At 40.7% G+C, this 13,919-nt stretch overlaps 1 protein-coding gene across 1 annotated transcript; it reads right to left on the reverse strand.

The window, feature by feature from the left end:
• Positions 1-1,772: 1,772 nt before the first annotated feature.
• Positions 1,773-13,535, reverse strand: PRCP (prolylcarboxypeptidase). The gene is made up of 8 exons (XM_029087273.1): positions 13,401-13,535; positions 12,154-12,255; positions 11,642-11,823; positions 10,605-10,762; positions 9,321-9,493; positions 6,924-7,088; positions 6,416-6,603; positions 1,773-2,042 (listed from the first exon to the last, which is right to left on the reverse strand). The coding sequence occupies exons 2-8, from the start codon at positions 12,247-12,249 to the stop codon at positions 1,838-1,840; spliced, it is 1,167 nt and encodes a 388-aa protein (XP_028943106.1). The 5' UTR covers positions 12,250-12,255; positions 13,401-13,535; the 3' UTR covers positions 1,773-1,837.
• Between the last annotated feature and the right edge of the window lie 384 nt (positions 13,536-13,919).

Below are 13,919 nucleotides of genomic sequence, written 5' to 3' on the forward strand. Positions count from 1 at the left end.
TGATTCTAAGATCATTTTTATTTGTTTCAAAAAATTCAAGGCCAACATGTCATTATAAAATACATGGGCAAGAGGCAGGAGAGTACCAAAAAATCTGAACTATTGGAAAAGATTGCCAACAGGTTTCAGGCAAGTTCTACACAGCTCTTCCTTTTCCCCCTGTGGTTCTTCTCTGGTCTTGTTCTCTATAGTAACATTCTATTCTCTCTTAAGTAATTACCTTGCTCAAGAGCATGAGAGGTTCAGATTGTGGAGTTTGAACATAAATGCCATGTTTAACACAAGACAAGGGAATGCCAGGAACTCTGTTGCAAAAAAGATGTTTTAAAAGATTGAAATTTCAGTGTTGGGTTCACTTTGTTCCTGGATGATGGGAGGAGACTGGAAACAGAAAAGGCCACCTGGTATCTGAGGGGGATACTCAACTATCAGGCACATCAGCAAAGCTCAGAAAACTTTTCAGCAGAATTGGAATTTTAAGAGTCTGGCGATAAGAAGCCTTGCCTGAGTCTTTCTAAAATAGAGTTGCCCTTTAAACTGCAAAGAGTCCTTTCTCAAGAAGAGCTTCAGTGTGAATGAAGCCAAAGCTGGAAAACGAGGGGACTGCCCCAGCCATTTATTAATGTCAAATATGCTGTCTCATGAATCAGGGCAGTTGGTCTGTTTTGGAAGCCTTACAGAAAGCCCAGTGCACCTGGCTTGTTGAGCTCAGCATCAGGCTTTAGGCTGATCCAAGAGGATAGCAGCATTCTCTGTTTTGAATAGTTTGTCCTGCAAACAATTTTTTTTAAAAAAGGCTTTTATTGAAGAGCCATCAGCAAACAGATCATGCAGAATTTGAACAATACACAGAACGGGGGGGAGGGAGGAACCCACACAAGGCACAGCCCCAATTATTTGTCACTTCATAAGGTCTAGCCAGCACAAGTGTCACATTTGCTCTTCAAGAGAATAGTTTTGAAAGCTTCCTGAGTTGAAAAAGCCAAGTGTTTGTGGGGGATACACACACATACACACACAAAATACACCCAGAGTTTTCTTTGGCAACTATCATCACAGTGACAGATATTTCAGGATTAGGACAAACAGCAAAGGAAGAAATAAAACCCTGATGCAGACTGTGTGTGCTCAGCCAATTATCAGCAGAGTGAGTCCGGGCCCAGCCCTGACCATTCAGTACAGCGCAGAATGGAAAAGCCACCTGAGACAACTTTGATTAATAAGCTGCCAGAAAACTAAGGAAGGAAGGAAGGAAAAAAAAAAAAAAAAAAAAAAAGATATTTACTTCTTTTCCAGCATTGATTCCAAAGGGTAAAGCACTGATTCCTATGCCTTCCCTACCTCTCCACCAAACATCACAGTAAGATGTGATTTCAGTTCCCCCCTTATCTCCACACTCCTGCCATGGCAGTTTACACCAGCTGAGGATGTCTGAAATTCAATCCCCCTGAAGGCAGCAGGAGTTTCATCATCAACAGCACTGCCATTTAATCCACAGTACATACCAGCAGTCAGGACAATCACCTAGCACAGCAAGGAAGGCATCAAGCCTACAACAGGAACACTTTATGGTGAAGTACAGCATTTGAGAAGAGCAGAGGAGGAAAGCAAGCCAGAGCAGGCAGCTCAATCCATGCACTTTGACTCAAGTTTATTATCTGACAATGCTCTCCACCTGTCTGCTGCCTGCTTCTCTCATGGGCACAAGCAATGGTTAGCACTGCAACACAGGTGAGGAAGCAGGAGTGAAATGTTCAGATGACCGTGTGAGAAGGCCTGGCCCTGCTCCCAGCAAAGCCAATGGAAGTACGATGGCCACAGTGGCTGCAGTGCCACTTCAGTGGCTCTGTTTGGCCTTTTCAATCCACTGCTTCATGTAGCAGATTTCCAAGGCTCGAGCTTGCTGCACAGATTTGGGGTCCAAAGGGTCACGGCTGCGTAGGTCCAGGTGATGGGCTCCATCCGGGATCACAATTGCTACGAGGGAATCGCTGATGTTCTGGGTCACCCCACCCGCAGACCATGGGTCCAGGCCACCGTTGCTGTAAGGAAAGAACATCTCCTTAGGGTACATCTGCACAGCAGTCAGTGGGGCTGCAGATCACATCAGTATGTCCACCTTGACTTCCAACTAGTTTTCCATATGTACAGACAAAGACCTCAACCCTGTCTTAATGTCTTGTGCCCATCCCTCTGCTGAGAGGAGTCTTCTCAACAGAGGTACAGAGCTATTAGCAGCTTCTGTCATTAATTATCTGCTAATTCAGATAATAACCTACAATATTGCCATAGCCTCTGGAGATAGGTCTGCTGCCACTTGTCATTGTCATAAAAAGTTCATGATCCCTTGTGCCAAGACATGTCCAAATTCTCAAATCAATGCACTTTGCTGTCCTTCTTCACAGTCTGCCATGAACTAATAACCAAATGGACCCTTTAGAGATGAATTTTCAGGAAGTTCTACCTTTTGCTGTCCCAGCTGTGTGCCAATCTGATTTTGCAAATAAATATTTGGACCTTCTGTTAGTCCCCTTATTTCTACTAACAATCATATTAAAATAAAACTTTAATCCCTCAAGAATCTGTCAAAAAACACTCTCTGACAGGAGAGCTTAATATAATTTATTCTTCCTCTTCCCTCACCCCAAATCAATAAAAGGATTCCTTGCTTTGTAGACCTGGCTTCAAATAATGCGTGGTCCATGGAGCAAGCCATCAGCTGAACCAGGGTGAGAACTTTGCATCTCTCATGCCTAGTTTTGGACTTGACCCAGTAATCCCCACCACATCTTATTTTCCTTTACTGCAATGTTCTTCCCACATGTGGTCCATCTTTCTGCACAAAGAAATCAACATCCATATCCTTATAGAACTATGCAAATCTAGATCTGTTCCTCACTTAAAACACTGAACCTGCCCACAAAAGGAAACATTAGAGATGGGTTATTGTATGTCAGTGTAAGTTTCTAGGAGGATCTAAAAAAAATTAAAACATCCTTGGAAATTAAGAGATATGCAGCCAGAAAAATACCACAGGAAATGACAAAGAAATAATGAGTAAAAAAAGTTTTGTAGAAATAGCCAGAGTAAAAACCTGACAGGGTCTGAATTAATACTTTGTTTCTCCATTAAAAAAACCCCCAAAAACCCCCAAAACAACTCAAGTATCTTGAATCTCTGTAGTTCTTTATTTTCAGTGATTCTAAATATGACTTAGGAGAAGAGAAACATTTTGTATCTGCAAAACAAAAAGCATCCAGAGCTGCCCAACAAGCAAAAAGCATTGGATTTAAAAGGTCGCCTGAATCAGCAGAGTACCTTGGCAACAGGGGGATGAGTTGCTGAGAGACCCAAGATGTACACGGGACTTGGATCTTTTGGTCCCAGTCATGTGGAAACTAAGCACACCACAAGAAAACAACACTGTCCCTGCCTTCTCTGGGAGCTTCTAGCTGCGTCCCCTGCGGCTCCTGCCAAATTACAGCACCAAAGGCATTGACACAGTTTGGGAAGTGATCCTTGCTGAGAGGAGGGGGGATGGAGGGCTCACCACAAAAGAGTCATAAGTCTTGACAGTTTTACAGAATAAGATCATTCAGTATCGACTGGAATGGATTATTTATGTGTTAAAACTAACCATGCATGTAAGTACTCAGTTGCCCATCTTACAAGACAGAAGTTTCCCAATGTAAACAGAAGTAAAAGAGAAAGACTAAAAAGAGTCAGTCACTACTTTCCAGCAGTGGTGAGGCAAGTAGGGCTTCACAAAAAGACTAATGCAAAATATCAGCAGACTAGTCCTGTTTTCAATTCACCGTATTTCCTGGACAGCATAAAAAGGGTCCTGCCCATCCCACAGCAAATAGTGCCCTTCAGCACCTCTTCAGAGCTGCCTCAGCCCTCCAGCCCTGCCCAGAACAAGGAGAGGCTTTGCACAATCTCAGCAGCACTGCATGTGCATCCTTTTTTAACACGCCCACTCTCCAAAACTACCAAGTTTCCAATTTTTAACTTTCTTCTCTCACCTTTTCTCTTCAGCCAGCCATTGTTCTGCTTTCTCTTTTCCTCCATTCCCTTCTTTTATGCCAACAATCTCCCCGTCTACACACATCTCCAGTATCTCTCCCAAAACACAGCCTTCACCTTCTGCCTCTCCCCTGCCAGTGCAGAACAGGACAGGTAGGTGCCCTAACTTAGAAGCAGACAACCCAGGTGTGATCCATCCAGATTGGAAAACATCTATTTGTAGACTGTACACATCAATTTCCTACTGTCTGATATAACCTGGGATGATTTTGCCTACCACAAGATGCTGATAATGAGACACTGACAACTCCTACAAGCCCTCTGCCACCACATGCATGGACAGTGTTAAAATATCATTTCCACCTCCATGCTCCACTTCCACACCACACACAGAGCATGTTCCAGTAAGAGTACCAGGAGTGGAAACTGCTGGAAGAGAGAAGGCAAAGGGGGTTCTGAGAATCCCAATTTCCTCAAACTAGTGTATTAATAAAGACGTACTGCCCAGGACAGGCATGTAATACCTGCCCACAGCCCGAGTAAGCACTCACACACTAATTACATACCTCCAAGAAGGTACCAAAGTGGTACTGGAGATTCCTGCATCCATACCACACAACAGAGACAGCACAGTGTGAATCTGCAGAGTGACACACTGCTTGCAGAGGGAGAAGCAGCAACATCAGATGAAGCATCCTGGCCAAATCCCACTGTGGCTGGATAAATCCACTCTAAAGCTGTTCTGTTTAGATGGAGTACTCTTTCTTTCCTGCGCTAAACTGTTGTGCAAGCTGCCTGACACTTGAAACACAGTGCTTTTTACCCCACAGGGAGTCACATCCCCTGGTAAACACAGGGATATTTTTTGTAAAGCACTCTGCAGTGCTCGAGGATAAAAGGCTCTTATATAAAATGTACAGTGTTGACAATGTATTTGTTTGAAGAGAAACAACCCAGCTTGAGATCCAAAGCTTTGTGTGTACAGCACTACTTCTTCATTCATTTGCTTGCTTTCAAGCTTTTCTCATTTCAAGCTCCTTCAGCTGGCATAAATTCTTAAACACTTATTTAGATTTGTTTGCTTGTCTATCGCTTACAAAGCGGATTTCTACTGTACAGAGCTGTGAAGTCTTGGAAATAAGCAACACTGCAGAAATCAAGTTAAACCAACAGGGGTTTTTTAATTATTAATTCTTTTTTTCCAAAAAAGGGTGGAATTTCTCACTCTAGAGCAGATATCCTGCTGGGACAGAAACAGCAAGAGGCAAACAAGAGGAAAGCAACAGGCCAAAACTAACAGCTGAAATCCAGAGAATAATACCAAAATCAAGCGAGGACTTTTTACTTTTAAAATATACAGCTATTAACCAAATCCAACAGACTATTTCTGCTTTTGGTTTAAAGAAGTGGTGGGGTTTGTTGGGTTTTTTTTAAAAGGCCTTGCACAATTTGAACCAGAGCACAGAGGAGTATATCCAGGAGTTGCCTGCAGTGGGCAATCAGTACAGCAAGTCAGGATTCCTGAGGGCACAGGCTTCAATTATTAAATGCCTCCCTAAGACATAACAACCTAATGAACAGCCAGTATGTAGCTGTTCAAAATTTGTACCACCTCACAGCAGAAGCACAGCTACAGCAATCTCCCTCTAAGGAAAGCAGAGTTTAACCTTGAAAATAAGGAAAGTGAAGGCTGAGTAGAGAGTAAGCAGCATCCTCTAGTTTTTGCACCAGACTGAAACATTTCTTTCCCATTTTGTCCACAAAGGTGTTTCAAGACAAATTTCTGTTGTAGAAATTTTTTTGCTAGAATGGAAACATCTCATTGTATTTGGATCTTACACAAGTTTGTTGAAATTTGTCTAATTACCCTTAAAAGAAAAGGGCAATTGGCAGTGATAGGAAAGCTCCCCAAGTTACTTCCATCTCTTTTCAGTATCAAAGGGAAAAAAGGAATGTCACGCCAGCCCCTCCACAAGGCTATCACCCAGAGCAACAGTTTTAGTGGCCGAGATCTGGTGTTACAGCTACAGCTTGTTTAGACTTTCTTTTTATGTAGAAGAGACAGTGCTTTGGCTTCATAAAAGCTAGATGGATTTACCAGCATGGGAAACCTGGACTTTGGCCACAAGATAAGGAATTCACATGAAGAAAATTACATCTGGCAGAATCCCAACCCAGATTCTTCTTTTAGAGTCACACAGGCAGTGACAGAACAGTTGGCTTCTTTGGCCACTGCAGATTGACCATTTTACTCTCAGGAGCAACACAAAGCATGCCCATCATTCATTGAGCTGGAGCACTGGAGACAGATCCTTTTCCTACTCAGGGCAGGCTCTCTGCAACCCAAACTGGTAGAAGACTCCACTCTAGAAGCTGGAACAAGGCTCACCTGAAGACAATGTTGCTGTGTGAACTGATGTTTTTCCCTCCATACACAGAAAGAATCCAAGAGGGGCGAGGCCTCACTCCCCACAGCCTGTAACACTCTTCTGAAAGCGCATCAAAGTCCCATTTCTGAGGCTCAAACATGTCATTGACACCATCTGTGCACATGGGCATCACCATCTCAGTGCAAGTCTGAAAGAAAGAACAGGGCAACAAGATGTATTCCCAGGAGAATGTCCAATAGTGGTTAGTGCAGTATCTAAATAAAAAAAAAAGCTCAAAGAAGCATTTGATCAGTTATTACAGTCAAACTATCATAGAATCATTTAGGTTGGAAAAGACCTTCAAGATAGAGTCCAACTGTAAACCCAGCACTGACAAGTCCAGCCCTAAACCATGTCCCCAAGCACCACCTCTTGCCATACATTGACAGCTGTATGACTTGACAAACCTCATCAGCTCTAGCCAAAAAACCTCATTGACTTACAATTCAGAAAGGATAGAGTGCATACCTGATAGTACCAACCCAACTGGCCCAGATTCTTTGTTGCAGTCTCAGACATGTCTAAGCATGAGGCTTCTCCTGAATAATTGTAGTATAAATTTACTGCCTGGAAAACATTCTGCAGCAACAATTTGTCAGAGAGACTGGGATCCTTTAAGAACTTGCAGACTTCCTGCAACAGAGAAGGGAAGGTCTAAATCTGCAAGAAATAAAGATTAATACATGATACCTGATGGGATATCTATTTCTTTTTGAAGTACAGTCAGACCTCTTCCAGAAAGTGTCTTTCTATGCAATGATACACCCTGAGCATCATCATAAAACACAGTATTCCATTTGCATACTGCGTGCTACTCTGAGGAACCTGAAACTTCATGTTTCCTGATTAAAACCTTAAAAACAGTACAACCTTAATATTTCATTCACCAAGCTTTTCAATCCATTTCCCACTCTTTAAAATATATCTTACTTAGTAAAGCATATTTAGCTCCTCTGTAATGAAAAATAACACATGCAAATATTTAACAAAAAGCCTCCAGGAGCTCCCTGCAGTTTGCTGTAGTACAAATGGAAACACCTACATAAATAAAGTTCTAACATGGTTAAGTCCTTTCATACAGCAGTACTGCAATATTCCTACTTCTTAGTGTTTGGAAAATATGAAGTGGCAGAACAAGGAACTGTTTTGCTGGTGAAAAATTAAGAACAATCTTGGGTAGAGTTTAATTTCAAATCCTAACTGAGGACTTAAGTAGTGGAAAAAACAAAGCAAACAGAAAACACAAAAGCTACTGCCTCAGAAAGTTTTTTCATCTTAATTTTTTTTTAAAGCAACAATATTCTCTTTGGCAAGGCTTTCTCTTTACCCCTGCTCCCATGTTGCTGGGACTAATACAAGAACAGTAAAGGGTAAAGCTATTAATCTGAGCTCCCAGCCCATCGGAAGAATCCAAAATTACTCTCTACAGGGAGCAAAGGATGCACTGCGACTGCAACACTGTTCCAAACCAGGTGCAGAGGCACATGGGGACAACTCACATGGCCAGTGCAAACTGTGCATCTTCCAAAAAGTGAACTTACTATCCTTCCCTCCTCTGTATAATCTTTTTTCCCCTCATTTTCATTGTGGCAGCTAAGAATCTTGTTCCCTACAGACAACAACAGAGCACAGCTCACACATTTTGCCATTCCAAGTAGGTTTTATGGTTTGGCTAGCTCTGTCATCAGTTCTTAACTCAGCAATTAGAGGCTTGGAGAGTTCACTAATTCATGCAAACATACACTGCAGACAGATAGCAGAGCAGAGGGCTGCAGACACCCTGTAGCTGAAGCTCAGATTGCATGGCAGAAACAAGAGATCAGTATTTGTGAGAAAGTACTGGCAGCCCACAACAGAGAACAGATTAAGTTGCATACATACATATCCAGCTACTTAAACACCTTTTTCCCCCCTTTCTTATCCTCTGAGTCAGATTAGAGCTTCTGTTTCAGAAAAAAGTATCAGGATAGCTTAAATAACTCAGATTTTGCATATCAGCATGGTCCAGATGAGCCACAGCCTTCTCTATTTTAGGTTTATACCTCAGTTGGAGATAGCATGGACAGTGGTGATGGTGAGCACATTTCTTAAGTTGTGTCAGATTGAGAACAAAGCAGAAATAACTTTCAAGGTGTTCATACTGCCCTTTGCAGACAGCCACACAGAACAGATGAATGTCCCTCCCATTCTCCATCAGACAGCTCTACACAAAGGAAATTTTTTATTTTAATTGCTGTTTAATAGCTAAAAATACTAATACTTTATCTAACTGGGTTACTGTATATGGCAGGTAAAAAGTTATGCAGGGAAATTCAGGGTCTTAAAAGAAGAAAAACACTCCCAGAAAATAGAGATCTTGGAGAAAGCTCTGCAGATAAACAGAACTGCACAAGTGAAGGTTTGCAAGTGTGAAAAGTGGTTCTGCTTTGAGAAGTGGCCCTGCAAGGAATACATCTGTGGGAACCCACATTTCCTCTCACTAATTCTCTCACATCAAAAAGGACATAGGCTCAAAACTTTCTCTTTCTCAAAACTTTCTCTTTAACTGTAAGCTCCACCAGCTAAGCCTGACATCAGAAGCTCTTAACTGCATGTGCTTTTCATGCAACATTTCTGCTCCTCAAGAACAACTCTGCAGGACAGCTGAGTTTTTTCAGTTACCCCTGGCACTTTTCTTCTGGGTTCTTGATGCAACCTATCAGCCCTACAAGTGGTGGTTAGTCAACAAACAAGCTGATGCACAAGAAGATATTGCCCTGGTTCTTTCTTGACAGAGACAAAAATAAAGGAAAAGATGCAGGCTGGGAGAGAAGAGAATTAGTTAAACCAAATGGTCAATTCTACAAGACATCAGTTCTCTATTACCTGTACAGGCCAAGCAGGCAGAGGCTGTAAGAAGTCAGCTTTATAGGGATAGTTCACCATAGCCAAGTTTATCCATGTTTCACTCAGCCAGTTTTTCAATATAGCAGCATCCTGAAGATTTTTCAATGGGCTGCACAAATGAAATGTGCTGGAAAGCCACTGTAAACCTGCATCTTTAATAAAAAAATAAATAAAATAATATTTAACTTATTGTACCATTAACACATAGTTGTTGTGCTGCTGCTAAAAAATATTTTCACTTAATAAATAACTAACATACATAACTAATCTAGTGAAATTACTCTACATACATACAAGCATAGCAGATCAAATTTTAGTCAGCACCTCTAAGTGAAGGGAAATACAATCTGCATACTTCAGCATATAGGTATGTCACACCTAAGATAACATTATCTAAAAAAAACCCAAAGATTTACAAGATATTTGGTATTTCTTTTGATAGGAAGTAACATCAGGGCATGCTTCTTCCAATGAAAGGAAAATGTCAAACCAGCCAGCTCACAGTGCAAGGACTAGAATATAGATTGGAAAGACCCTTAAGATCATTGAGTCCAACCATTAATCCAACACTGCCAAGCCCACCTCTAAACCATCTCCCTAAGCATCACATCTACACATCTTTTAAAGACCTCCAGGGATGGGCACTTCACTGCTTCTCTGGGTAGCCTGTGCCAGTGCTTGACAACCCTTTCAGTGAAGAAATTTTTCCTCATATCCAATCTAAACCTCCCATGGTGCTACTTGAGGCTGTTTCCTCTCATCCTATCACTTGTTACTTGGGAAAAGTGCTTGACACCCACCTTGCTACAACTTCCCTTCAGGTAATTGTAGAATCATAGAATCATTTAGGTCAGAAAAGACCCTTAAGACTAAGTCCAACTGAATCCACAGCACTGAATCCATAATGATTGCAATGATTTTCTACCCTGACTGCTTCTGTTGGTATTTAAACTATTTTTTTAGAGTAATAACTATCTGGACTACTTTGTCAGAAAGGAATACAAGCCCTGAGGTTCTGGTCTGGAGTCCTGTCTGACTTTAGGGATGCTTGGATTTGGATTCTGAATCACATCAGCTGTGAAAGAAGCTTGTGAGCCAACAAAACAGGCACTTAAAAAGAGAACACTGAGCTCATTTGGCAGTTTTCAGTACTAAGTGTATAGTTTAAAAAAAATCAATACATTTATAGGTGAAAGCTGCAAAATGCACTTGCTGATTTTACAAAGTCATAACACAATCCTGAACATCACTTTGAGGTCTCACCTGTTGAGGAAAGGTGGTTAATGGCATTCCAAGAATTCCGGATGCTTTCTGAGCAGCCTGTCCCACTCCTTTTGAAATCATTAGTCACTATGGTGAAGTAAGTGCCACATGGAACCAAATCACCAAACTGCCAGATTGGGGCAGAGGCTGCCAGAGCTCTGCAAAGGGATATGAAAAGATTGTTTTGAAAAATATACACATCCTGAACTCCATTCTCTGGTCAATACCTCCCCAGAGCCAGTATCTAGGTAGCAATTAATAATTCAGCTTGGACACTGAGGCCTAGGTGAACTAACCACAACCCTGCAAAACTAATCCATAGGTCTGAATGGAAAGGCTGTTGGAAGTTACACATTTTGGACTCCAGTAAAAAGATATCAGTAAATACACAAAGTAGAAATTCAGACTTGCTTATTTTATTAATTTTCATTCTCATTTAGGTCTTTTTCATTTAGGCATTGTGCAAACTCACCTGAAGAGAGCCTGTCCTGGTTTTTGCTAGGATAGAGTTAATTTTCTTCTTAGTAGCTAGAAAGCACTGTGTTTTGGTTTCAGTGAGGGATTTGTTATAAGAATGTTGATAAGGCAGGTAGGAGGACATGGTGTTTGGGTAGTTTGCAAGTGTAAAGGACTGGGGGAGGCAGGGAAAGTATAGTAGTTACTCTCTAGCAGATAAAGTAGAGGAATTGCTAATCTTGTTTCCCAGAGGGGAACTAAGGCACTGAAGAGATTAGAGACCTGCCTCAGGTCACCAGGACTAAAAAAAAAATAGGTGGAAAGTCAGTGTTCATAATAATTGTTTATACAAAACTAACATATAGCTCTGAATATATATACCATCCAATACCTGCTGATCTACAGTTGCCTTTATTAGGCAAACAGTGCCTCTTCCCAAATTCAAGGTAACTTAATTCCTCCTCCCAGTAGTGAACAACTCAAGCCAGCTTGAATTACGGTACTTCTCCCAGTGCTGTAATATTTATAGCACAGAGTTAACAAGTGCCTGTTCTCTGTTCGAGCAGGATGAGTACACTCACCCAACTACCACATGGGGGTACTTCATCCTAAACCAGGCTGCAAGCATTCCTCCATAGGATCCTCCTATAGCTATGACAGGACTGTAACGGGCTCCTTCAATGGTCATCTTTAAGTACTCAATTAGTACTGCAAAATCTGCCAGAGCTTGTTCTGATGTCAGGTAATTCAGATGCTTGGAATCCTGAGACAAAGAAAGCAGGTTATATAGGTTATATACAGCACAGGAGTAATTTCCAGCAATAATCTTTCTATTCTCCACAGTAGCTGTCAAGTTCTAAATCTGCACCTGGTAACAAACAAAATATTCTTTGCAGGTGTCCCTTGAAGTGCTAGAAAACCCCAGATTTCTTTTTATATCCTAGAATTGATAGTTACAAAAATAAGATAGCTGTGTGCTTTTAGCACATCTAAATCTTACTCAAGCTAACAGTCACTGTACTGGCAAGAACTACAATAGGTAGAATTACTTTTGTATAGAACACATTTAAGGAAGACAAAAGACAATACTTACACTGAAAGACTCATTCCCAAAGGGCAAAGATTCTCCATAATATCTATGTTCAGCAAATACTAACATGGCATTAAGTTCTTCAGCCACATCCCACATAAAACCCTGTTTGGAAGAAAACAGACATTTAAATAAGCTGAATCAATTATTTTCAAAGTCTCTACTTTCAGTCTAGTGTATTCCAACTCTTATTCTTTGATTAGAAAGACATCACCACCAAAATACATCTATAAAGACAGAGTGTAATTTGGTTTAAAAGTATCACTGAAATAAGAAAACACACAAAACAGACACCCACCCAGAGACAGGGATGCATACAAAGAAAATATGTATATTTTAATGCTGCAAAATATTAAGCAGTATTGTTTTGTGAGCACACACAGGCAATCCTGCCAGAATTTCTATGGCACGAGCTTAAATCCATAGGAAATAAAAAACACTACAGGAAAAAAGCATGTCTGTGAGTTAGGGCTACATTACAGAAAACACTGAATATGTTTGGCAATAAACAATAATCTGGAGCATTGCAATACATTTCTTTTTAATAAATAACTACAACTTGTTACCACTTGTTGACAGTAGCTTGTTACCACCAGTTATGGAAGCAGACAGAGATCACCTGCTGACAGAACAAAGTGTGTGAGCAGTCCTTGGTTGCTTTGAGCCTACACATGCCACCTCCTGTTGTGTTGCTGGACTTTGCATTGAAGTGGCTGAAAAATGCCCACACACTCCATTCTGCATTTGTATCAGACAAGTAAAAATTTCCACAGGTGTTGCCAGAGAACAAGAATCATCCATCTTTGATTTCCAGCCCCTTTAATTTCACTTCACATTTTTCTTAAGACAAACAAACAAAAAAACCCATCAAAACCTCCCATTTTACTCAGTCATTCAGAAGTACTAGAAATACTGGGACAGGTGCAATTTGGTCCCAAATTATGTGTTCTTAGCTTGAGACACCTTATCGTGCTTCCTCTAGAAATCTTCTTCACTATTCCAGGTGAAGCAGCAAATTTTCTTCACTACTGCAATTAATACAAGTGCATCCCCTTGATTTCTATGGGCTTCAAATAGGACCCTGAACACCCTAAAACTCTTTTTGTGCTTTTATTCACCTTCCTGTTCCTCCTGTAACAATCCTAAGAACCATTACAAGCTTCTTAAACAATATTCTGACTCTGTCTCCTTGTTCTTCCTTATTTTTCAGCACACCACTACTGTAATTCATGGATCTATTTTCTACATACCGTATTGTTGCAGAACCACGTGATGTCTCCTTCATTGCCAGTATAAAATAGTATCGGTCCATTGTCTTTCTTCCAGTGCTGATCTGCTACTAGATACCGCTGCAGAAATGTAAGATTTTCATCAAACCCAAAGTGATCAATCTGTAAGAACAAAGAACAACGTGTTCAGAAAGCTAAAATTGATCTTGGAGTCCACTGCAAGTGCTGACAGTCACTCTGTAGACAAAAAAAATAAGGAAAAGCAAAAAGCTTTTACTAAGGAAAAAAAAAAAAAATGATACTGAATTAATTTCTATTCCTAGATTCCTAATATATCAAAATTTGTCTGCTTTACAAAAGAAACCAGCCAAAATCACAGGTGTATACACTGAACAAGAAATGTTATTTTCAGCTATAAAATAAAAATCCAGGTTCTTTTTATAGTATCATACTTACCACATATATTTAGGAAATCAGACAAATCAGCTGAGGGGTCATGAAGTATCTGATGTAATAAAACTGCATCAACACATGAAGAGA

Source organism: Antrostomus carolinensis, unplaced genomic scaffold, assembly GCF_000700745.2.
Source record: "Antrostomus carolinensis isolate BGI_N321 unplaced genomic scaffold, ASM70074v2 scaffold4681, whole genome shotgun sequence".
In the NCBI taxonomy this organism is placed as follows: domain Eukaryota; kingdom Metazoa; phylum Chordata; class Aves; order Caprimulgiformes; family Caprimulgidae; genus Antrostomus; species Antrostomus carolinensis.

What these genes read in the sequence shown, in the direction of transcription:
- PRCP (XM_029087273.1), bottom strand. Translation starts at nt 12,249, where the DNA reads ATGTGGGATGTGGCTGAAGAACTTAATGCCATGTTAGTATTTGCTGAA. An exon ending in AGTTGGGTTGGTACTATCAG is followed by an intron (nt 6,604 to 6,923) that starts GTATGCACTCTA and finishes TCTTTCTTTCAG; the next exon opens with ACTTGCACTGAGATGGTGAT. An exon ending in CACAGCAACATTGTCTTCAG is followed by an intron (nt 2,043 to 6,415) that starts GTGAGCCTTGTT and finishes CTTTCCTTACAG; the next exon opens with CAACGGTGGCCTGGACCCAT.